This window comes from Talpa occidentalis, unplaced genomic scaffold, assembly GCF_014898055.3.
Source record: "Talpa occidentalis isolate TD23 unplaced genomic scaffold, MPIMG_talOcc4v2.1 talOcc4.6, whole genome shotgun sequence".
Classification (NCBI taxonomy): Eukaryota; Metazoa; Chordata; class Mammalia; order Eulipotyphla; family Talpidae; genus Talpa; species Talpa occidentalis.
Window position 1 is genome coordinate 31699948 of NW_023604972.1, and position 24215 is coordinate 31724162.

General features: G+C 38.9%; 1 protein-coding gene across 2 annotated transcripts in view; it reads left to right on the forward strand.

Annotated features, from left to right (window-relative positions):
• THEGL (theg spermatid protein like) overlaps positions 1–23960 on the forward strand; it is a 36896-nt gene extending 12936 nt beyond the window's left edge. Inside the window, exons 3-9 of one of the 2 annotated variants that reach the window (XM_037530320.2) lie at positions 5277–5342; positions 7006–7134; positions 12003–12140; positions 13625–13739; positions 18768–18899; positions 21777–21952; positions 23212–23960. In XM_037530320.2, the coding sequence (XP_037386217.1) occupies positions 5277–5342; positions 7006–7134; positions 12003–12140; positions 13625–13739; positions 18768–18899; positions 21777–21952; positions 23212–23326 (871 nt within the window). In that variant the 3' untranslated portion in view covers positions 23327–23960. The remainder of the gene's footprint in view (positions 1–5276; positions 5343–7005; positions 7135–12002; positions 12141–13624; positions 13740–18767; positions 18900–21776; positions 21953–23211) is intronic. The other variant, XM_037530321.2, reaches the window with a different exon arrangement.
• Positions 23961–24215: the final 255 nt, after the last annotated feature.

Consider the following 24215-nt stretch of genomic DNA (forward strand, 5'->3'; position numbering starts at 1 on the left):
TTTTGTCATAATTGCCCTCCTTCCCTTTCCTCACTCCCTCCCTTTCTTCCTCTCTTTTTAGGAAGGTGTAATGTCCATTCTTAGACAGGTCTTTTTTTTTTTTTTTTTTGGTGGGAAAAAGAAAGGAGAGAGAAAGTAATTCAGAAATAGCTGGGGAAGACAGGTGTACAAAAACTCTCCTTCCATTCACTCATTGTCTCTTTTTGCTAAAGACCAGTTTTGTTGCATATTAGGTCTGAACCTTTAATTGATTTAGGATTCTGCTTTGACAATCTCATGCCATAGATTTTGTGAAATGTTAATGTATCACAAGCCCCTTGCCTTTAATTTAAGTATGGTAGTTAATGAAATTTCAATGAAGTGCTCCCCAGGGCGGGGAAGAAAAAGTGTGTGTATACTTACGATACACAAAGTAAATGCCTCCTGAAAATAGATACCTGCTCTTGGTTTGGTTAAGAGGTAATTAGAAGAGCTAACAATTGAATTATTAAAGAAAAATACCAAGAGTTCCTAAGTGGTGCATCTAGATGAAAAGAGGTAAATAACTCCAGATTTTATTTTTGTCCACCCTTTCAATACGTGGACTAAAACCATTCATATTTGTTGTTACATTTATTGTTATTATTTAGACTCATTTTACAATTTCTGTTTTTATGTTTCCTAGTTGTTTTTCCCCTTCCTCTTTAAGACAGTAAATATGGCTACATTATTTTATGTAGTACTTTGCAGCTGAGTAAATGTTTTTTTCTTCCTGAGTAGGTAGAGCAGAAAAAATCAACTAGATTTTATTAAGAGTAAAATGAAATTCAGGGAAAATATGTTGCTTTCCTGAGTTGGTATGGTGGCTGAGTGGTAGAGCTGGTAGAACTAACATTTACTATTGCCAGGCAGCCACTTAAAATGCCACAAATTACTTCGAATAAATGAATGCTGAGTGAGAAAACTGCCCTATAGCTAAATAGCAAGATAATTTATACCCATTGTTTATACCTTAAGAAAGGTTGGGAAAAGAATGGGGTTTTAGGGCCTCCACGGTGGCTCAGTGGTTGAGCGCTGGCTTGCGAAGCTGCCCACAGCCTCTGCAGCGCCGGTTCATTCCCCGGCCGCCGTGCGAGGGTCCCACATGGCGCACAGACCTCTCCTGCCGCCCGCTGCTCCCCTCAGCGGTGACTTCGTCACTCTGCCTGCTCTGCTCTCCGCTCTGGCTCTGATGAATTCTCTCACCCTCCCTGCGCCTCTGACTGTACTCCGTGCTTGTATAATTAAATAAATAAATCTTTAAAAAAAAAAGTTTAAAAAAAAAAAAGAATGGGGTTTTAAAATGCTGTTGTTATGGTTATATTACTGCTTGCTTGTGTTTGTTTGGTTAATTTGGTTTGATTCTGGAGGAAACTGCTATCTCCATTATCCATCTCTGTTCCCATCCTCTACAAGATTCTTGTTTAAAAAATGTGCTATGTCTGATTATTAGGGAAGAAAATATTTTTTGAAAGTAAGCAGCGTAGTTAAATAAAAGAGCCTGAAAGACAATTATTTGGATTTTCCCATCAATTACATATCTGAAATCACTTCCATAATGGTTGTTATATAAATGTATATTTACTGCTCTACACCCAGGGTAAGGATTTCAAAAACATTCTCAGCTCTTGGCCAACTATAGGAGACTAATTATCAATGAAGACATGGAACAGTAATGTAATCCTCATTAAAAAAAAAATCTGCCGTCACAAGTTCAAATCCTTCAGCCACGTTCTTTTGTTTCTGTACAGGATCAAGACTGACATTGTGAGGTAATGCAATACCAGAGAGAGAAGGGAAGCTTGTGTTAAGATGAGGACTTGTAGGTTGTAGATGTAGCTATGGTGACAGAATGCACAAGAAGTGAATGAGAAAGAGAGGGAGTAGATCTCCACACAGAATTAGCAAATGTTAATGAGATTATTTCCAATTGACTTGACAATCAAATTTAAGTATCTATAGGAGTAAGCCAGGAAACATTAATACTCTTGTATAAAAGGATACATAAAAAACATGAGTTAGTTGGTGAGGAAAATGTAGAGAGGGAAATCTTGGCTTCGATGTGATGATGGAATAGAAAAGCTAACCTGCTAGAAACGATTAATGTGTAATTAGATGTTTTGTCTGCAGCTATGGTTTTCTCTCTCCTCCACCCACTCAGCCTCCTGGAAAGTTGGCTCTGGCTGTCTCAGCAGGGGTGATGTGATACCTGCATGGCAAAGCCATTCTCTGGTTGAATAAGGATGTAGGTTTTATTTCTGGTAATGAACACTATTATCATTGTTCTAGATATGAACAGGCATGGCTTGGAGTTGCATCATATTACATAACAGATCCCAAACATTTCGCCATCAAAGAATCTTTATTATCTCTACCCACCACAATAATCTCATGTTTTGAAATTTTTTTTTTTTTTTTTTGTGGGACCCTCGCCTGCGGCCGGGGAATGAACTGGCACAGCAGAGGCTGTGGGCAGCCTCGCAGCCCAGTGCTCAACTGCTGCGCCACCAGGGGAGGCCCTTGAAAAAAAAATTTTTTTTTTTAAAGATTTATTTATTTATTTATTTATACAAGCACTGGGCACAGTCAGAAGTGCAGGAGGGTGAGAGAATTCACCAGAGCCAGAGCGGGGAGCAGAGCAGGCAGGCGGACGGACGAAGTACACTGCTGAGGGGAGCAGCGGGCAGCAGGAGAGGTCTGCGCACCATGCGGGACCCTCCTCTGGTGGCCAGGGAGCAGCCGGGGATCGAACCGGTGCTGTAGAGGCTGCGGGCAGCTTCGCAAGCCAGCGCTCAACCGCTGCGCCACTGGGGAGGCCCGAAAAATTTTTTTTTATTATTCACAAAACACACAACATTTGTTAAGTCTTTTGGAAACTAAGCGCATATATAAGTATTAATCAGAGTCTCCTAGCAGTATGAACTAACATATAGAGAAGCAAATCTGGCATTTTGGGTAGCCTCTACAACCTGATTATGGGTAGTATAGGATTCCATTTGACTTTTCAAAATATTCTACAGGTTGTGGACTCCCATTATTATCTTCATAGATTCCCTAAGTATTTGGAAACTTCAGATTGGGAATCTTTGAATTAAGGTGCAAAATCTTGACAAAATGCAGACAGGTGGGTGGAAATAGGAAAAGGGGGAGTTATTCCAGAATCTGAGATGTTGGGGGAGGAAGGGTGGAGATGAGGTACCATTCTTGCCACCTTATTTTATCTAGCAAGTTACTTGAGTGCTAAAAAATCATAAATGTATCACTACCTGGTTTGCTGAGAGTTCTACAATTTTCCCTTATGGAGTGCTTAAGCTAAGTTTATACTTAAAACAATTCAATACAAATTTTAATTAAATTCTGTCAGCATTTAGTGAATATTTACTATACATTTACTTGCAGTGTATCATGCTAGGTGAAAAAGGAAAAAGGAATTAGCATTTACTGAGTGCCACTCCACAGTTAGAATGTGCTAGGCACACCTTGCTGTGAAATGGTTATAGTTATTTTCATTTCTAGATGTGGATAATTACACTGGTTACCTTTCAAACACATAGGAATTCTCTGTCCTGGGTCTCTGCACTTGCCATTACCACTGGAATGGGATAATTCTTCCCTGAAAAATCTGGGTTTTACCTTGAAAAATCCTTCCCTGAAAAATCTAGTGGTTGGCCAAATATAACCTGATCTGTAATGTGGCCTTTGATATCCTGCTTAAAATTACTACCTTCTCCCCATTACATGCGCCACATTCTCCTTTTATTTCATTTATTGCCTTTCCACCCCAATTCGAAGAGAAAAATGTCTATTTCATTTGACAGTATACTCGCAGGCCTAGAATATTACTTGGTATATAGTACATACTCAAATATTTGTTGGACAGATGAACTAAAGCCCAGTGAATTCAGTAACTTGTCCGGGTATAAGAAAATGACACTTCACCTAAAAATTATAAAATCCAGATCTCCATTGTTGGTACTGGGATAATAATCTCTTACATGAGAAGAGTTGTTGGACCGGGTATTCCATGCCCCTGAGACTAATCGCTGCCGCTACCAAACTGGTCCCAGGTGTAGGGTAAATGATTGTCAGGCTTTTCTGCCCTCCTGCCATTAGGATTGATGATGGATCCCTGCGGTCCTGAATGCATGCCTGATGGCGGCACATGGATTGGGGTGTGGGCATATGTAGGTGGGATTCACCTGGGCTGAGACGGGCCTATAAAGACGGCGGCACTGGGAAGGAGAACAAGAGAAGCAGAGGCCACGAGAGAACGCCAGAGAGCCCAGGAAGAGTGAAGATTTGCCGGGGCCTAGGAGGCCTGCCAACCTCCCGGCCACCCAGGCACCCCTTCCTGCTGGTACCTGGTAAACTCAGTTAAAGCCTGAAAAAGCCACTGAGGGATCCAGGACTCTCCTCCTTCACTGGTCTGCTCGGGTCATAGAGATCCTGCTCTATGCCATCCCACCACTGCACAGGGAAACTGTCCACAGTTATTAATATTGTTGCCTGCTTTGTGTGCATGGAATCCTTAAAGTTTCAGGACTGTACAGCACAGGTAAGGCTATGAGAGGCAAGTAAGTCATCAATAAAGGTTGAGGGGCAATGCAAGTGATTTAAACACAATGTAACATGGAAATAAATAATCTGATTGAAGAATTTTAGCTTGATCTTCAGGTGGTTCAGTTTTGTAAATGTGCAATATTGGGAGTTCCTATTAATCCTCTTTCTGAAAAGGGCTCATGATGCATCAGTCACCATTTAGGAAGGTTATGTCTGGGTTTTCACATGCTGTGTCAGGCTGAATCCTACCTGACACCAAGGCCAGGGCTTATTCTAACATTAATAGTACTCTATTGAAGAACTCATGTTAAGTGTTAGGCAGAACAGTATGTCTAAAATTTTTTTGTAAAATGTCTTCAGAATCCAGTGCTATCAAGACTTTGGTAAATGGAGGATTTTTTTCCATTAACTAATGTGTGTTTTACCCTGGGTATTCTGGAGAGAATGTGCTCTGGTTTGTTTTTTTAATTTGTTTTTGTTTTTGCATATCCATTGTCTTTGTTTTGTTATATAATATTAATGATTCTAGGAGTGAAAACTTGGGGCTCACAATATATATGAATACTTTGAGCTTTTTGGCACTCTTTAAATCACATCAAATATTCACCCCTCAGATGGGAAATGTTTGAGTAAGAGTCATCTACTGTAATCACATTTATTTAGCATTCTTTTTGAATTAATCAGTTGGTATTTGTTAGGTTTTTTTCTAGGAAGAGAATTCAAGATCTTTCTAGGCCTAAAAAAGATTGGGGAGTCCCAGATAGGTAAGGCAATATTCTATTGTCTTATTTGTGATGATTGTGTTCCTTACATTAAATAGGTAAGTATCACTCTTATCTGCCTATTAACCCAACATAAGATGTATCTAGTTTTTTGCTTGATGGATCCACTGAGTCAATATTATCACCTCACACATGGAGGCTGACTCTAGGTCAGTGGTTCTCAAATTTGTGTACACATTGGAATCACCTGGGGCCTGTTTGCACTCACCAGCTTACAGGCACCAAAACTGGAATTTGTGTCAATATCTGTTGCCCACAAAGTCCACTGCTTACATAATATGATACTGACATTTCAGAAAGCTCAGTGAGTTTGATGGAATAGAGAACTAAAGTCAGGAAGATTGATTTAGAGCTATTACAATGATGCAGGAGAGAAACACTCAAGGTTTCTTTTAAGGCAGAGACCTTTAGAGCTAAAAGAACAGTTTGAGTAAAGATAGTAAAGACTTAGTGATCAATGAAATAAAAAAATCTGGAGGAGAGGAGTCAAGTAGGATTTTTTGGTGTTTGTTTTTTGAAATAAGGTGGGAAATGCTTCTAGGACTGTGAAAGGAAATATTAGCAGGGTAGGCTTGGGCGGATACTGCATTTGTCATGTGGCATGCTTGTGAGACCTAGTATTTGGAAATACAGATTTAGAATTTCAGAAAATACTTGAGAATACTTGGAGATACTGTTCTGAAATTATCCGTATTTCTAACAGGTTCATTTTTGGGTCACCATGTTTGATACAGTAGTACAGAAGTCTTATTTTAATTTCTACAAGTTGTTCATCCATTACCGATGCCTGGAAATTGTAAAATTCTGTGATTGAGTTCTTGAAGTAAAGTAAAATCAGCCTGTCAAAAGCCTTTTTTTTTTTTTTTAAAGATTTATTTATTTGGGCCACCCCTGGTGGTGCAGGCGATTGAAAGCAGCGCTGTGAAGCTGTCTGTAGCCTCTGCAGCACCGGTTCCATCCCGGCCCTCCGGCGAGGGTCCCACAGATGGGGGTGGTGGTGAGAGGATTCACCCGAGACAGAGTGTGGAACAGAACAGGCAGACTGACTGAAACACACTGCTGAGGGGAGCAGCTGGCAAGTCAGGAGAGGTCTACTTTGCCATGTGGGTTTCTCTCTGGCCAGCCGGGGATTGGGGATTGGATTTAGTGCTGTAGTGGCTGTGGATTGCTTCATAGTGTGATGCTTAACCCCTTGCGCCACCAGGGACGCCAAAAAGCCATTTTTTAAATGTCCATGAGCAGTGAATTTCTGACCATTTCATTTTTCTGGTTTTTAACAGAAAACACTTTTTTTCCTCAGTGCTGCTAATAATTCATTGTTTCTGTTAGGGCCTTAAGTGAGATAATAATTTTTTAAAAGAACATGCTCTCTGTTTGTCATCACTGAACTATTAATATGTAAAGATTCTACTACACTATATCTAATGAAACATCATCTTATTTGTCATGTTCTGCATTCTAATGTAATACCATATTGTTGATGGTAAAATAATGAGTATTTTGTTATACTTTAAGTTGTTATTATTTGTTTTACTGTTTTAATTATTTGTAAAACATTTACAAATGTTTTACATTTGTTTTTTGTTTGTTTGTTTTGTTTCTTTTCCTCTCCACCAAACAACCTGTGCCTCTCATCTGCCACCAGAAAATTGTTTTGGGGTAATCAAGATCCTATTGTCCCTGTTTCCCGGAGTGCTTTGAGGGCTCAGCTAACCAAAAGACTTGACAACCTTGCCCAACCCAAGGAAGTCTCCTACCGATATGTACCCAACAGGTTAGTGTTTGTAGTTATCAGGTTTCTTAATCAGGAGTCTCTAAGGAAAAGCGCAGGTGGTGATACTCACTGCTATACTAATGAGGAGGACGCTTTAGGGAAAATGAATATAGAACACATCCTTTTAGTCCAAAACTTTCCCATCTGTTGTCTAATTTATGCAGGTAGCTGTTTCCAATCTGATACATTTGTCCATCTTTTCTAGATCAAGTTTTAATGTCTAACTCTTGCAGGCTGGCATTTTATCTTGTAATGTGTTGACTGGCCAGGATTTTTCTTTTTTTAAAAAAGTGAGGGTAGGGCCTCCTGTGGTGGCACAGTGGTTGAGCGCTGGGCTGAGAAGCTGCCCACAGCCTCTACAGCGCCAGTTCGTTTCCCCGGCCACCAGCGAGGGTCCCACATGGCACGCAGACCTCTCCTGCTGCCCGCTGCTCCCCTCAGCAGTGTACTTCGTCAGTCTGCCTGTTCTGTTCCCCCCTCTGGCTCTGGTGAATTCTCTCACCCTCCCGCGCTTCTGACTGTACCCAGTGCTTGTATAAATAAATAAATCTTTAAAAAGAAAAAAAAGAAGGTGTGGGTATTCAAGACTTAGTCTATAGTAATGAAAACATCCCTTTAGGTAGCTTTCAGGAATTCTACAGAACAAGCCATTACTTTTTCAAGTTAAGTCCTTTGGTTTTAGCATGGAAAAAATTTTAGAAATTAAAGAGATAAAGAACCATCTGTTTAGACTCTTTCAGAAGACTAGTCACTCCCTTCTCCTCTTTTTTTTTTTTTTTTTTTTTTTAAAGATTTATTTATTTATTTATACAAGCACTGGGTACAGTCAGAAGCGCAGGAGGGTGAGAGAATTCACCAGAGCCAGAGCGGGGAGCAGAGCAGGCAGAAGGTCCAAAGTACACTGCTGAGGGGAGCAGCGGGCGGCAGGAGAGGTCTGCGTGCCATGTGGGACCCTCCTCCAGAGGTCGCGGAGCAGCCAGGGATGGAACCGGCGCTGCAGAGGCTGCAGGCAGCTTCGCAACCCAGCGCTCAACCGCTGCGCCACCGGGGAGGCCCTCCCTTCTCCTCTTAGTTCTCCCTGTCTTGCCATTGGAAAATTCCTTAATGATGCCTGAAAGATTCTATAATTAATACTTTAATAGTATACAAATATGTATGTAGATAATATATAATTGACTCAAGTTTGGAGAACACACCTCTAAAAAGCTAAAATCAGGGATTTTACCAGACAGAAACCACAGAGAACAACATATACACACTAAAGATTCCCTTTGTTTAAAAACAAAAGATATATATGTGTACACACACACATATTTTTCCTGGTATAATCATAGGAAGTCATTATAGTTAATTTAAAAAGAGAAACTAGGAATATGGAAGAGTTGGTTTTTATTTTTCTCCCTTTCAGTGTTTTTTTCTCCTTTTCAGTATTTTCCCAAGGAAATACAGTCTCTCCTTTTCTGAATTCTAAGAGAATAGACTTCTTACATGTCACTTTATTCTGTCTTGTGTGAATTACCAATAATAGATGACAAACTCCTTAAAAGCAATCATTATGTATTGTTTGTTTTAGCTCCTGCAACAACTATCACAATGTATTTTCAGAATTAAATTTAATGGCAGCCTGGTCACCAAACATGCCAGTCTCCTTCATGTATTTTCTAGAAAGAAGATGAAATGAATAATGTACAACTGGGATTCTTTTGTTCAGACAAATAAAGTAATTTAGGAATTCAAAAAGTTGTCAAATTCAGATTTTTGAATAAAATTTTAAAAACAAATATATTGTTATAGAGCAACCCCGATATTAAACGGGTTTAATATCCCGTTTGGGTGTGGGTCCTCACCCGCGCGCTTTAAAGGGACTTATGAATACTCTACTACAGACACACACAAAAAGGTTAATAAAAAGTTTATTTTCAAGAGGAAAGGAAATAAGGAAAATGTACAACTCAGGGAGAAAATAGGGAAATAAAGTCTTTAATGCGTCCTACCCGATCCGACGACCTGGAAACCCAAAGTCACTCTCAGAGCTGGCCGGAAGCTGCGAGCTGGTGGAGAGCCAAAATGGGGTCCCCCAAAGCCCACGTGTCTGCCTTTTATATCCACCTGGCTGCTTAACCCCACCCTCAGGTCCCAGCCACCTTCCCTTTGGTGGTGATGGGATTTGGAGTTCCCAGTGTCTTTGGCTTTGGCCTGGAGTGGGGGTGGAGTCCACAAAGCCTATATGGAATTTGCTTTGGGACATCCTTTTCCCCCTAACAATATGAATGTTTGTAACCTATAAATATCACTCTGAAAAGTGTACCCATTTTAATTAATAACAGGTTAAAAAAGTTTTGTTTCAAACATGAAGTTGGTGGTTTTGGAGCACATTGCACTGGGAACCCAAGAAATGTGAATAAGGAGAGAGGGCAGCACCAAAAGAATGGAAGTAAAGTCCATACAAGAGAACAGACTCACCCATGGGAGGCATTTAGGCCAGAAAAAGAAAGGAGCTAAGGATGGGACACTGGGGCACATGGACAAAAAAGAAGTTACAAGGGATTTTGAGGGTTAGGTGAGGAAGAGAGGAGGGAAGTTCTAAAATCCCCTTGAAATTCATCCATGGTATGTGTCCAGCATATTTTCATACTGCCAGATTTTTAAAATTATCCTGAATCCTCTGCTGTATAACAAGGATATTTTTTAAAAAAGACAAAAGTCTCCTGTAGGTCTGTAACTCAGAAAAAACAATTATTTACATTTTGTCATATTTTCTTCTAATCACTTTTCTGTGTCTATGTACATATTTTTATATGTAACCTACTTAAATTTTCTGTGATAATAAACATGTAATTTGCATAGTACATTTTTGTGTATTACAAATTCTAAACTTTTTAAAAGAAAGATAATTTATTGAGTAGGTAGTTCTGTTATTAGACACTGTTGTGAATGAACTTATTTGTATATGAAAATTGTCATGAATTTTTAATTATTCCCATGGGTTTGATAACCAGAGGTAATTACTGCATCTAAATGTAAGAAGGTTGTTAAGGCTTTGGACCTACCCTGCCAGTTGCTTTTATGCATGTTTAATGACCAGGCTTTCTTCTGGGTTGGCTTTTTGAGGGAAGACTGTGGAGGGCTGGGCAGGCAGTGAGGGAAATTAAGGGAACAGAAAAGGTGAAGACACTATTTGTTATCTGAAATTTAGTTTCCAAAGTAATTGAAGCAGCCATTTCTATCTCTTTCAATATGCAACTTTAGTCAAAAGTCAGCAAACTTTTGCTAGAAAGAGCCAGATAGATACACTTATTTAATCTTTGTAACTGCCTTAAAATATATTATTTTCTACATATTTTCTGGGGCACTTATATACGCCTCTGTGTTGGCAGCAAAAGGCATAAGTAATATGGTCAGCACATATATTCATGACTTTTGAGGTTTGCCACACACGAGAGAATGTTGAATAAATGAGTTCTATTACTTGTGTCCTCCCATTTTCCTTTTTTGTATCTTTCACCTACTTCTTGGGCTTCTTCCACTTCCCTGCTCTTCAAGTGCATTTTGCCTTGTGCTCCTCAATCACTTCTTGCTCCCATCCTTATGGTCCTCCTTACTGGGGCTAATCTCTCTGAAGTGCCCCATTATTCAAAGTCACCTCTTCCTCCTATATCTCTAGTTCCCAAACCAAACCACCATTTCCTGCAAAAAGCTAATCCCCAGTAAGTGCTGGAGGGTCCCTGCCTGCTTGAACTTGCCTCGGTGGGTGCGTGGGTGGGCTGGCTGTCAGATAGTGGAGCTTGGACTGGGAGGTCTCGAGTGCCCTAAAGCACATGTATGGTGGGTGGCATGGACAAGCATCAAGGCCAGGTGGTTGTAAACAAAGGACATACAGCTTAAATGCAAACCAATACTTAGATTAGCAACCAGCAGCCAGTGCCTGGGCAGATGAACACAGATCCACATCCGTGAACATGCTTAAGGGGCAGAGGTCTTTTGGGAAATAATAAAAGCAGAAGTGGGACAGTAATTCGAGTTAACTCCAGTTCTGAAGTAGTCAACCTCACTTTATTTTTCACTGATGATATGTTCTGATTAAGGAAGGGTGGAGGGACAGGAGTGATAAGAACAGTATTATTTATTCTACATAAAATCTCAGTTAACAAAAACCATTATTAAATAACCTCCATATCGTGATCAAGCAGAATTTATTCCTTAACACAGAGTATGGATGGAATTCATCCTATTAACTAAAAGCATAGTAAAACTATTTAAAATTATTATATAGGTGCCAGAGAAAGTCCTGTTTTTTTTTTTTTAAAGATTTATTTATTTATACAAGAACCGGGGTACAGACCAGATGCGCAGGAAGGTGAGAGGATTCACCAGAGACAGAGTGGGGAGCAGAACAGGCAGACTGACGAAGTACACTACTGAGGGGAGCAGCGGGCAAGACAGAAGAGATCTGCCATGCCATGTGGGACCCTCGCCGGCTAGGCCATCAGGGATCGAACTCACACTGCAGAGGCTGCGGACAGCTTCACAGCGCTGTGCTCAACTGCCTTTGCCACCAGGGGAGGCCCGAAAGTACTCAGTTTCAAAAAGCAACACATTTCTCTTTTCATCAACTTATTTTTTGTTCTATTTAGAAGATGCAATGTAATTATTATAGAAAATTATCTATTTTGGAATAGGATATTAGAAGCCTCTTAAAAACTTGATGGCTGTTAATATTTCTGATTTCTTCCCATGTGGAAAATAGCTGAGCAATAAAGGGCTAACCATTCTACCTGCTCCCTCTGCCTGGGGACTCAATGCTGGAAATTACTAAGATCATTTGAATTTATGCTTATTTCATTCCTCTTACTTTCTACAACTTTCAGGGCTGAATATTACTATGGCTGTGGTAGAGAATCTGTCATCTGGGAGATCCCTTCTCCAGCACTGCTTAGTCGACCTTCTAAAAGGATCCAGGAACTGGCACAGCCCAACAGATTCAAGATAAACTATAAAATAAATAGGTAGAGTTCCTTGACAATCTCCATGAGTCCTAATTTAATTTGATTATTACATCATTCTTACTTTAGTGTGTACAGTTTCACAAACTAAAAAGTTAACTTGCAGTTGAAGAATCAAAGTAAAAAATCAAATATTGACAGCACTTATAATCAAAAGCATATCATCAGTATATTTGATTTTGGGCAAAGCTAAAATTCACCCTAAACTTACTTACCATTCTTAGATAATTAAAAGGAAATGTGAGAATGTAGCATTGCAAGTTTTTGAAATCTGTGGAATTTGTGTTTTCTTATGCCTTTGCGGGTTTTTTTTCCCAAATGCTCCTCCTTTTGCTTAGAATGCTGAATTCTTATCTTTAAAAGACAGCTTAAGTGATACCTTTTACATGGGAGCTAATGTAATGTGGTTGTTGGGAAAATTATAGGTTGTATTAATGAACTATATTCAGTGTACAATTACAAGGAGGTGATCACTACTTTAGTCAGGACCCATTAGGAGTGTGTGTGTATAAAATATACATTATATATATATAATAAATCTGAGACTATTTAGAAGGATATGAATGACGTGTTAAGGTTTTGTAAATTGTTATATGAAAAACAATGAAAAGAAGTGACATATTAGCTTAGAGAAGAGACCAAAAAGCAGTGACAGCTGCTTTCAAATGTTTAAAGGGTCAACATCTGAAAGAGGAAGAGAATGTGGAAAGTAAATTACTTTATCTTCATCTTAGAACTCGAAGAATTTACAGAGCAGCAGATGTCAACTAGGTGTAGCGAAGTCTTTCTGACCAGCTATCCAGTAAGGGAAAGGCTTATCTGGACAGTCAACTATTATCTCCAGCCCACCCCCTGAAGGTGTTTAAGCACAAGCTGGAGGGGTGACTGTACATATTCGGTCTATGTGTTTGATAGGTTTCTGAGAATGAAATAGGTGGGGAGTGGTCTCTGAAAAATGGCCAAGTTGCTGGCAACTAAGACCAGCATGTTCTCCAACTGCATTATAGGAGAGATTGGCTATCACAGAAGGCTCCTTAGTAGTAGAATTTTTTTCACAGGGATTTACTATGAGAATTTGGTAGGAAGTGAAATGTTTTTAAAACTGCAGGTCTCAACCCATCACTGAGTCATGAAATCAAACTAGTTTTTAAAAATAAAATTCAAGAAATCAGAATGCTTTGCTTAGGCAAAGCATTGTTTCAGATACAAACATACACAGATTTACATACTCAATCACAATATAAAATGTATTTCTGACTATGGATCATGATTTAAAAAATTAAGAAACATTATTCTGGTAAACAAAACAAAACAACATGATGGGAAAGGAAGTTCCTAAGAGAGAAATTATCTACCTACATACCTGCCTATCTTCTATATATGTAATTATATAAATTGTATTTATATATACATAATTGATTGGAGATTGTTTATAGAATGAAAAATACAGTTATTATAATGCTATTTTATGTTCCATTTGCTTGTAGGTCCTTGAGTAATTGCTTACCAAAAAGTTCTTTACAAATAGCTGATCCTTCTCCCCGGATATTACGACTCTCATTAGCTAAAGAGATAGATCCAAACTATGTGCCTCCAAAAAATGTAAGTGGGTCCATATGAAAGAAACAGTTTCTGATTGACTTTGTAACATGTAACTTGTTTGTAACTCCCCTGATAACTACCTGTGTGTTTTTCTTCTCTTCTTATTTATTTTCCCTTCTCATCAAATAAACTGTTCCATCTACCCTATGCCTAATGTATCAGTCAGGATTTGATCAGAGAAGCAGAACCAGTAGGAGTGACGTAGAATTAGATCTTAAGCAATTATGGAAGCTGAGGGAGCAGTTTATGGAAGGCTATTATGGCAGCCAGAACTTGTGTCTGATGACAGATTAAAGGCAATGAGAGATGGAAGGGGTAGGTCAGCAGTTCCCTGCAGATAATTTTTTAGGGGAAGCCATTACAGATTTTCCAGGCAAGGAGTTAACTTTCTCAGGCAGGGAGAAAAGATTGCTTTAATGATAAGGAAAGTTTACCTTCATTAGAATCTGCCCATATGTCCCCATTCTAATTTTCAAGGTTCCATTACTTCCCAACCATTGCCCTAACTTTAACATAGGAAATCATTTAACTTTGAATATCCAATCTGTGCTGTAACTCAAAGAATTTGACGTTAAGTTTGATTTTTTATAATTTTTAGCTCTGTCATCATACAAGATAGGATTTCTTTTAGGTAAGTCTAATAAATGCTTTTTATACCCTTAACTACACTCTAAGATGGAAATAAAAGACTGAGCTGATCATTTCTTTCCTCCAGACACTTAAAATCTCCAATCAACCCAACTGTTCATTTTTATTGCCCTAAAGTGTTCTCTGGCAGCAACTTGCTTTGTCACCCAGAATCTTACAAAATTAGATGTTATTCATTCTACAGCATAATAATTTTATTTAAAAATATCTCATTAATAAAAACACTTCTCTGATAATAAATTCAAATCATTCCCCACATTTATTTATCATATGTGTTTTTTGTAAATTTATCTTATTCATGGCTTTATTTTTCTACTAGTTTTTGTACTTATACTGATTCATCAGTTATTTCCACATTAGCAATATTAATTCTTTGTTATGTACATTGCAAATATTTTCCCCAGCTTGTAATTTAAACATTTTGAGTCCTAATTTATATAAAATGCATAACTCTTAAGGGTAAACTTATTAAAGTTTAATAAGATGTTAGCAAATGTATATACCCATTTAATAATAATCACCCCAATCAAGATTCAAAACATTATTCCAAAAAATTTTCTTAACTCTTTCTGGTCAGTTCCCTCTCTACTCCCTTTTATGGAGTCAACTAATTTTAGGTCCGTATCGCCACAGATTAATATCTCAAGCCCTCCTCTGTGGTTGGCCCTGCTCTTGAAGTTCTGGCCCTACCTCCCTGCTGAGGGCCACTGCGTCTTTTCCCTTCACACCAAGCTTAGCACCTGCCTTGCTTTGTTCTCTCAATCATGAAGATACAGGAAGAACTACTTTTTTTCGTTCGTCATATGTTCTCTGGTTTATGCTTGCCTTTTACTGTTCTCCAGTGCCTTCGAAGAGTTGGTGTTGGTTGTGTTATTAATAGTTTGTTCAGTATCCATAACTGTCCTCAACGAGAGGATTAGTTCAATACAAGCTGTTCTGCTATCCCTGGGAGCAGAACACCCTAACTTGCCTTTTAATTTTGTTCTTGCTACTTTGGAATCATTTGAGGTGTTAAAACTTTAGCATTTCAAATGTTAGTAAAATCTACTAAACTTTTTCCTTTGAATTTTTTCCCATTGCTTTATGTTTGGAAAATCCTTTCCCAGGAAGAAATTAGAAATGACCTCCAGTGTGTCCTTGTACTGGCTGGTGGTGCCCATGTCTTCCCAACTTCATAGTTAGTGACATCACCTTGGTAGTTTGAAACTGGCCATGGTGGGAATTTTTATGCCACTGAAACAGATAAGCACTACAAATAGCTCCTTTTTTTCTCTATGAAGAGCTAGTTATTCAACATTTACCAGCATAGCACTGGCAACTCTATCTTCTTGTAGTATTTTTATGATTCCTTTTTTATTTTTAAAGTAGTTAATTCCTCACTCCATTTGAAGAATGCTTTTATATAAAATATGGACTAAAAATCTTCCTTTCCATTGCCAAAGATTCCCTGGTGTTCTAGAGGTTAGGGTTCAGAGTTCTCTCTCCATTGCCCCATCCCTTTTTTGTTCACTGCCATCCTTATTACAAATTGTTAGGGGGAAAGAATGTCCTGAGATAATCTCATACAGGCTTTGTGGACTCCACCCCCACTCCAGACTAAAGCCATCAGGACATTGGGAAAGACAAATCCCATCACCACCAAGGGGAGGGTGGCTGGGACCTGAGGGTGGAGTTGGGCAGCCAGGTTGGATATAAAAACCAAACACGTGGGCCTTGCTCTCTCTCTGGCTCGCGATCGCTCGCCTCCTGGCTTCACCACTCCTGGCTGGCGGCCAGCTCTCAGAGCGCCATTTTGGGATTCCTGATCGGCGGATCGGGTAGGACTCATTTAAAACTTTGTCTCCCACTTTTCTCCCAGAGCTGTACATTTCCTCATTTCCCTTTCCCTTGTAAATAAACCTTTTATTAACCTTTCACGTGTGCCTGCAGTAGAGCATTGATAAGTCCTTTTAAGCGCGCGGGTGAGGACCCACAGTCAGGCACCCCGTTTTGTATCGGGGTTGCTCTACAACAATACCACCATGTTATTTACATTAGGACAACATTTTCCAAAACTGGTCCACATTCCCCAGGCCCCCCACAAAAAATCTGCAAGTTCAAAATCCTGTATGAATAAAAGTTTCATTCAATGTGCATAATAAACCAATAAATTTTTAGGCATGAATTTTTAGAGTATGAAAAGGTCATCAGCATAGTTTCAGGTTGTACATTACAACTAACATTAAAGAAACTACCATTTGTTAAATTTTATTGTAGTATCAAAAAAGAATATCTGTAATTGTTGTAAAGATATTAAAATATGCTTATCTTTTTGTACTACGTATCTCGGTGAGACTGGATTTTCTTCATATACCTCAACAAAAACAATAGTATTCTATTAAGCCAGATAGTAAAGAGATTTTGAAAATGTAAAATCAATCTTCTCACAATTTTTTCTTGTTATGGGAAATGTAGTTATGTATCATGAGTTATTTACATTAATAATCATGAATTTGTTATTGTTTTTAGATGAAATAATACATTTTTTAAAATCCGTCAGTATTAGGAATTCTCAGTCACTTTTCAGAGTGTAAAGAGGTTCTAGACCAAAAAACTGAGCAGAGCTGTCTTAGATCATATTTCTGAATCCTCTCTCTAGCTACATTGACTTATTCTTGTGCAATTATCATATTACTTAAATTATTATAACATTAAAAATGCTTTAGAATGGGGTAGACTATATACATACTTCTTTCATATTTTTTGGGCATATTTCTTATTGTCCTTTCCAGTTTCCTGTGTCCCTACTTCAATCTTGTTCACACATGCTGAAAAGGTTAATTTCCAGCTCTATCATGCCTCTTCTCTGGCAAAAATACTTGACAGTCTTCTGCTGGATAGGCTGACCGCCTCTCACACCGAACCTAGTTTCAAATGCATTTACATATCCAATGTCTCTGCACACCAGAGACAGTCTGCTCCCTGCTTTGTTGATTCCACGTTCAGACTTTTCCCCGTCTTCCTTCCTACATCCTCCCTACTTTTCCTTGTCCCTCTGCTTGTCAGAAATCTGATTCTTCCTTCAAGGCCAATCTAATGTCTCATAAAGGGGATAAAGAAAATCCTTCTTGTACTTTTCCACTCTTCTTCCAATCTCTCAATACTTTATTCTCTTTTATAGTTATCAAATAACCTTAATTACTTACCCATAGGTCTGTTTCTTCTAGCTGACAGTTTCTTTGAAGAAAAGGACTGTTTCCTTATTTTTTTGTTGTGTTTTCATAATATAAATGCTTAAGTGTTATTTGTCTAATGAATTAACAAATACTTGTTTATTTCCCTTTCAACTGTAAGCCTTACTTGAAAGCAATGGTTGTAATGTATTTCTTTAATTTTCCTCAACACCTAGCAAGAGACAAAGCTTCATTCACCAAAATGGTTAAAATGTTTAATTAGTACTTCATGGTGTTATAGAGAGACATATGACCTTTGGTTGGAATTCCAGCCATCTACTGCTTGCTAATTATGTAAATTTAAACAAATGATTGAATTTCCCAGTACCTTGGTTTCTCCATTAGTGAAATAGAAATAAAAAGGATACCCCAGATGAGGAATAAATTAATTAATGCATGTAAAACACTGTCAGTGTTAGTATCATCATTTGTTTTAAATAATACAGAAGGGGATTTGGACTATACCTTGTCTATTATTTTTCCACCCACAGTTAAAACCCTATTTTATTTGCAATTTTCAATTATATTTCCCCTCAACCTATTGTAAGTTTTGAGTTTGGATACAGTAATTTAAATAGAAGACCATGCAATCTGAACACATCCCCACAATTAAGATAGTGTGAACTACCTTGGGGAATTAGGACCCATTGTCTATGGACATAAATGGTTCTGTCTCTCGTTTTCTTGGTTTGTTTTTCTTATCTCTTCCAGTTAGATGAGAGTCATTTCAGTTCACTTTTAGTACAGTGATTTATGATAATGTAAGTTCCAATTTCCAAAGAGAAAAATAGTTAAGATCAAAGCAGCCTCTCCCTCCCTTCCCATGTTCACAAGTGGTAGGGCTAAGCCAGCCTTCACTCTCGGCTGAGTTTATTGCTCCATAAATCTGCATCACCATTTATCTCTTGGCCAATGTGTAACATTGCCATTTCCTCCTCATCTTTGGTTTAATAGTTATGAAAAACTGGGTAGAAGTCCATACAAGCTAGTTTGAAAAGGGTGGAAATTGATCCTTTCAACTATAATCATGGGTTGCTCCATGATCCTCATCCTTTCTGTTGAGTTTGCTGAGGAGTCTGGTTCAAAGTCAGACCATACTTTGTGACTTTGATTTAAACACAGCTTGTTATTTGATATTTATAGGTACTATTTTTGTTTTCTCCCTTAGATTGACACCAAGATATCATTTTCTACCCTAAATGCTATTGCAACTCCAAGAACTATAGACCTTGCCCATCCAAGGATCAAGATAGAGGGTCTGTGCTATGAAAGAGAAAAAAGTGAAAGGCCCATCCGACCTGTAAGCCAGCACTGCCCTGCACTCCTTCAGTTCACTTTCTGGTTGTTCCTGGGTGGTTGTTTTGCCTCTTTGGGGCATAAGTCAAAGTCATTGGAAAAGAGAACCTTGAAAGAGTGGTCTGTGGCTGGAAGAAAGACCTAACTCCAATTTTTTGCAGAGGGATGGGAGTAGAGAGTGAAGAGCATGGACTTTGGAATCATTGAAAAACTGGATTCAAATTCCAGCCTCCCAACTACTAGCTCTATGAAGCTGTGACAACTTTTCTGAGCCTTATTAATTCAACAGGCATTAGAATGCCTACTGTGTGCCATCCACCATGCCCAGTGAACTAATGAGAGGGCTCCATGCTAGTGAAAGGTGACAAAATATAAGTAAACAGATAAGATAATGTCAGGTAATGATAAGTGCTACGAGGAAAATAACATAGAAAATGAATGGCTATGCATAGGGATGTGGAATTAGCTGCTTTGCACATAGTAGTCAAGGAAGGCCTCTCTGAGGAAGGGATATTTGAGCTGAAACCTGAATGATGAGAGTCATCTGAGTGAAAAGCTGAGAAGTGAGGGTCTAATCGAGAGGAGATGAAGGCCTAAGTCCTAAAGTTGGGATGGCCTTGAAGTTGGGTGGAGCAAAATCAAGATAATACTTCCTATTGGAGAACTGTTGTGACTTATACTTACAGATAAGGCAGGGGCTCAACAGAGAGCCTGCCATGTTCACTCCCTAAATTGTAGTGGCAATGAGGTGCCCATTAACAGTTGAGTTTTCAGTATATATTTAATGATCATGTTGACTAGGAGGTTGGACCACTTTCACCCCACTCTGGGAACCTGAAAATTTGATATGGAATTCCATTCTTTGATATGGAATTCAAAGGATGAATTCAAAGGGAGAATAGTAGCTGTATTTCATTCTTCCTACTTCACCAATAGAGCAGCATAATAGAAAGTCAACCTAGGATGTATGTGTTTCAGAGAAAAACCAAATGGAATTGATCCCTTAATCAGTCAGCATATATTTATTTAGTGCCATTATGTACCAAAGCCTAATCTAGCTTATGGAAAACAAGTGTTTCTTGTTTTAAATCCTTTTAATAGAGGCATGCTTTATTTATTTATTTGTTTTGTTTATACATGCACTGGGTACAGTCAGAAGCGCGGGAGGGTGAGAGAATTCACCAGAGCCAGAGCGGGGAGCAGAGCCGGCAGAAGGACCGAGGTACACTGCTGAGGGGAGCAGCGGGCGGCAGGAGAGGTCTGTGCGCCATGTGGGACCCTCCTCCTGTGGCCAGGGAGCAGCTGGGGATCAAACCGGCGTCGCAGAGGCCGCAGGCAGCTTCGCAACCCAGCGCTCAACCGCTGCGCCACCGGAGAGGCCCAAGTGTTTCTTGTTTTAAAGCAGTTTGTATTCTAGGGCCTCCCCTGGTGGCGCAGTGGTTGAGTGTTGGGCTGCATCGGTTTGTTCCCTGGCCACTGGGAAAGGTCCCACAAAAAAAAAAAAAAAAGCTGTTTGTATTCTAATGAGAAGAAGCAGACAATAGCATGTAAATGAAACAGATGAGCTAACTTGGCTATTGGTCAGTGCTTTATGAGGAAGATTGAATAAATACTGTAGGAGATGGTAGTTAGAAAGGCAGATTTGTAGACTAGTCCAACCCCTAAGGAAAAAAGTTTGGAAGTGTCTCAAAATACTAACAATAGATCTACCATATGATCCAGCAATTATACTCCTAGGTATTTACCCAAAACATGCAAAAACACTAATTTGAAGGAATATTTACACTCCTATGTTCATTGCAACTATTTACAATAGCCAAGTTATAGAAAAAATCCGAGTGCCCAAGGAAAGAGGTGTAGATTAGCTAAATGTGGAATACTACTCAGCCATCACAAAGATGAACCCTTGCCATATGTGATGACATGGATGGAACTAGAGGGGATAATGCTAAGGGAAAGAAGTCAGAAGAAGAAAGACAAATACTAGATGGTTTCACTCATATATTTGGAATACAGAGAAACAAAACAAAAGGATTAGATAAAATCAAACCAATAACAAACCCTAGAAAAATGACTGTAGAATCAAAGCTGCAAGAGGAGGAGCGGTAAAACCACAATGGTGGAAAGGGGGCACAATGGACTATGGTAGAGGACTATGGGAGCCTTAATGGTGGGTGTGCTGTGAGGACAGTCATCTGAGGAGGTGGGATCCTGTGCCTCTGAATCACATACTGTGTTGTAAACCAATATCTCAAAAAAAAAAAAAAAAGAGGGAGATTTATCTAGAATGGTCAGGGAAGCACTTCTTCAAGATGTGATAGTTAAGTCTAGAGATCTGAATGATGAAGAGGCAGCCATACCAAGATGCAGGAAAGAGTATTTCAAGCAGAGGAACCAGCAAATGCAAAGGTTCTGGAATGGAGAGAGCTGCGCCAGCGGGGCCTGGTGATGCTAGAACCATAGAGACCAAGGTGGGACAGGAAGAGGAGGAACATGAGATCAGGAGTGGGATAGTAACCGGGCCATGTAGAGACTTCCAGGTCACAGTAAGGAGCCTAAATGATATTTAAACAAATTAGGAAGCCACTTCAGAGTGGCATGATCTGACTTGAACTTAGAAAATGTTTATCTCATTGAATTATTCTGATGATTAAATGGGAATGATGCACGTAAATCACATAGAGCTCTCATTCTTTGCTTATTTGCTCCCTTGTTAAGTGCCACTGAAGGCTGGGCAGTACAGGGGTGAGAATGAAGGCAGGAAGACCAGCAAGGAGTGTTCTTACTACAAAAGTAGTAAGAAAAGAAATGGGAATGCAGTTATAAAGATAGAGAAATGTGAAATTTGGATATATTTTTGTGTCCTTTGTTTTTGCTTTAGATATCCCGTGCTGCCTTGCTAGCTAAACCTAGCCCTCGAACAGTAACTCTAGCTCAGGCCAAACCTCTTCATCAAGATTTTTTACCTGCCCGTGACCCCTGCTGGCAGGTATCTCCTGCTGCTCTGCATTCCAAAGTATCTCCCAGGGTTCAAGAACTTGCTAGTGGAAGTAGAAGGTATGCCAATTAAGGTTAAAATGGGGTGGGAAAGGTTGGGATTGCTAGGGAGAGGGGAAAGTTGACCTAACAAGGTCAATTTAAAGAATTGTAGCAATACAAGAAATATTCAGAAAATCTCTCTCACTTGTTACATGTCTTACTACAAATCTATGATCTTCTTACCATAATGAAAAGGCTACAGTTAGAGTTAGTAGACTAGCTTTTAACTGAAATTTAGATCTTGGAGATAACGCCATAAGTTTGGACATGGGACTATATCTAACATATGTTGTTAAGTGAAACAAGTTGCAGACCAAAGCCCATAATATGTTGCAGTTGGTAAGAAAAAAATACATACCTGCCATGTATGTTCTTGCATATGCCTATAATATCTCAGAAGAGTGTACAAGAAGCTAATAACACGTTACTTTTGTTGGCCTAGAGAACAGGGATGGGAGGAAGAGTTGCTTTTCACTAAACAGGCTTTCGTAATTTTCAGTGTTTTGGTATCATATACATGTATGATCTGTTTCAAATACATAAGAAAATACATTCAACAGGGAAATTGCCTGTAATTCCTGTTTATTTATTTATTTATTTTTAGACGACCTCTTAACTTGCCTGAATCCCAATTCATTGTGTTACCCTCAAGGGATAATACCTGTGCCTATTTTAAGCATCATCAGGGGACACTGAAAAAGGGTAGCAGTCTTGAACTCAGGGCACATGAACTATGTTACTTCTTATGTAATGAAATATTTTTTTTAATTTATAATGTGTTTTTTAATAAAATTAAGTTCAGCATCAAAGGAAAGAAAACTGATTCTTTGTTCATTAACTAATGGACAAGGAAGAGTTAGATCAGGTGCTCAATCTATATTCCAGTGGCAAAGTTATAATTTGGTGATAAAATGCTGATGGAGGAAAATTTAAAAAATTTGATTTCTTTAAGTCCACCAGAGGATTAACTGGCTTATTTTAATATTGCCAAATTATTGAGAAATTTCCAGAATTTACTTAGTGTGGAAAGAAGAAACTCTTTGGAATCTCATAGGTACAAAATCTGGATTTGACCACAGATCATTCTTTTAACTTCTCCAAGCCTTCATTTCCTTATCTGTATAGCAGAGATTGTGATGCCTGTTTCCTGGGGTGCTAATGAAAATCAAAACTGGGCAACAGCACGGTGCCTGCCACACAGCAGATGCTTGAGAAATGTTAGTTTCCTTACCTATTCATCTTATTTCAAATTGATTTCCTTTTTTCTCCCATTTCAGGACTCCTGTGCATATTGTATATTATGATCCAGAAGTCTTTAAAGTCAAGCCAGCTGCTTTGAAAGCACAGTGTTCTCCAAGGATCCTCGAGTTGGCAGAACCTATTACTCGTTAATACAGACGGCTGTATCAATCAAGCTCTAATTATGTGTCTAAAACACCAGTTAGATAGTTTAGTGACTTGCTCTGGTACAGTCAGTTTCCATCCCTGCCCCCCATCCTTCCCCCCGAAATATGTGTAACCTGCAGGAACACATTGTGGCCATCAAGTGCTGCTGTTACCTATAATCATGTCTTTAGCAGGTTGGGGGACTCCAGCTTGCAATAAAAGAGAAATGATAGTCTACCTTGTTTTCCTTACTATCCCCTGATAGTAATACTATTACATCTTGGCTCTCTCATTGCTATGATCGATTTGAAGAGACACCACCTGATATTTGCCAGTGTTGCTTTTCTTTGCTCAGTGACATTCGTGTTTCCAGTAGCTGATCTCACCTCTTCGCCAATAAGGCCTGAGAATGGATGGTGCTCCTTGTGCTGCTTTGCCAATCTTCCCTCGTTGCCAGGACATAACTGAATGAAACCCTTTTGGTTTGGAAAAAGGAAATGTTTTTATAATCTATGGGTGAAACTTAGGGAGCAGGTCACCTTAGATGATCATGGCTCCACCAAGCTCTGTTCCTTCATTCATACTCAATGTCATTTATCAACAATGACAGAAAAAATCATGGTGTTTGGAATGCATAATTCCTTGTCAATTCATTAATATTTATTTTATTCTTTCCATGGATCAGTATTTTACCAATGAAATGAGCTTTTTTGACTTATCTAGATTACATGAAAATGAACTTATTTGAAAGTCAGTTTTACAGATGAATGGGTTCAATATCGAAAGGCTTTGTATTAAGGCGATAGCCAAATGTTATGTAGAGGCAATACCATGTAGTAGTTTTGACTTTGAGGTTTTCAATTAGGCAAACTTAGATTTATATCTTCCATGGATC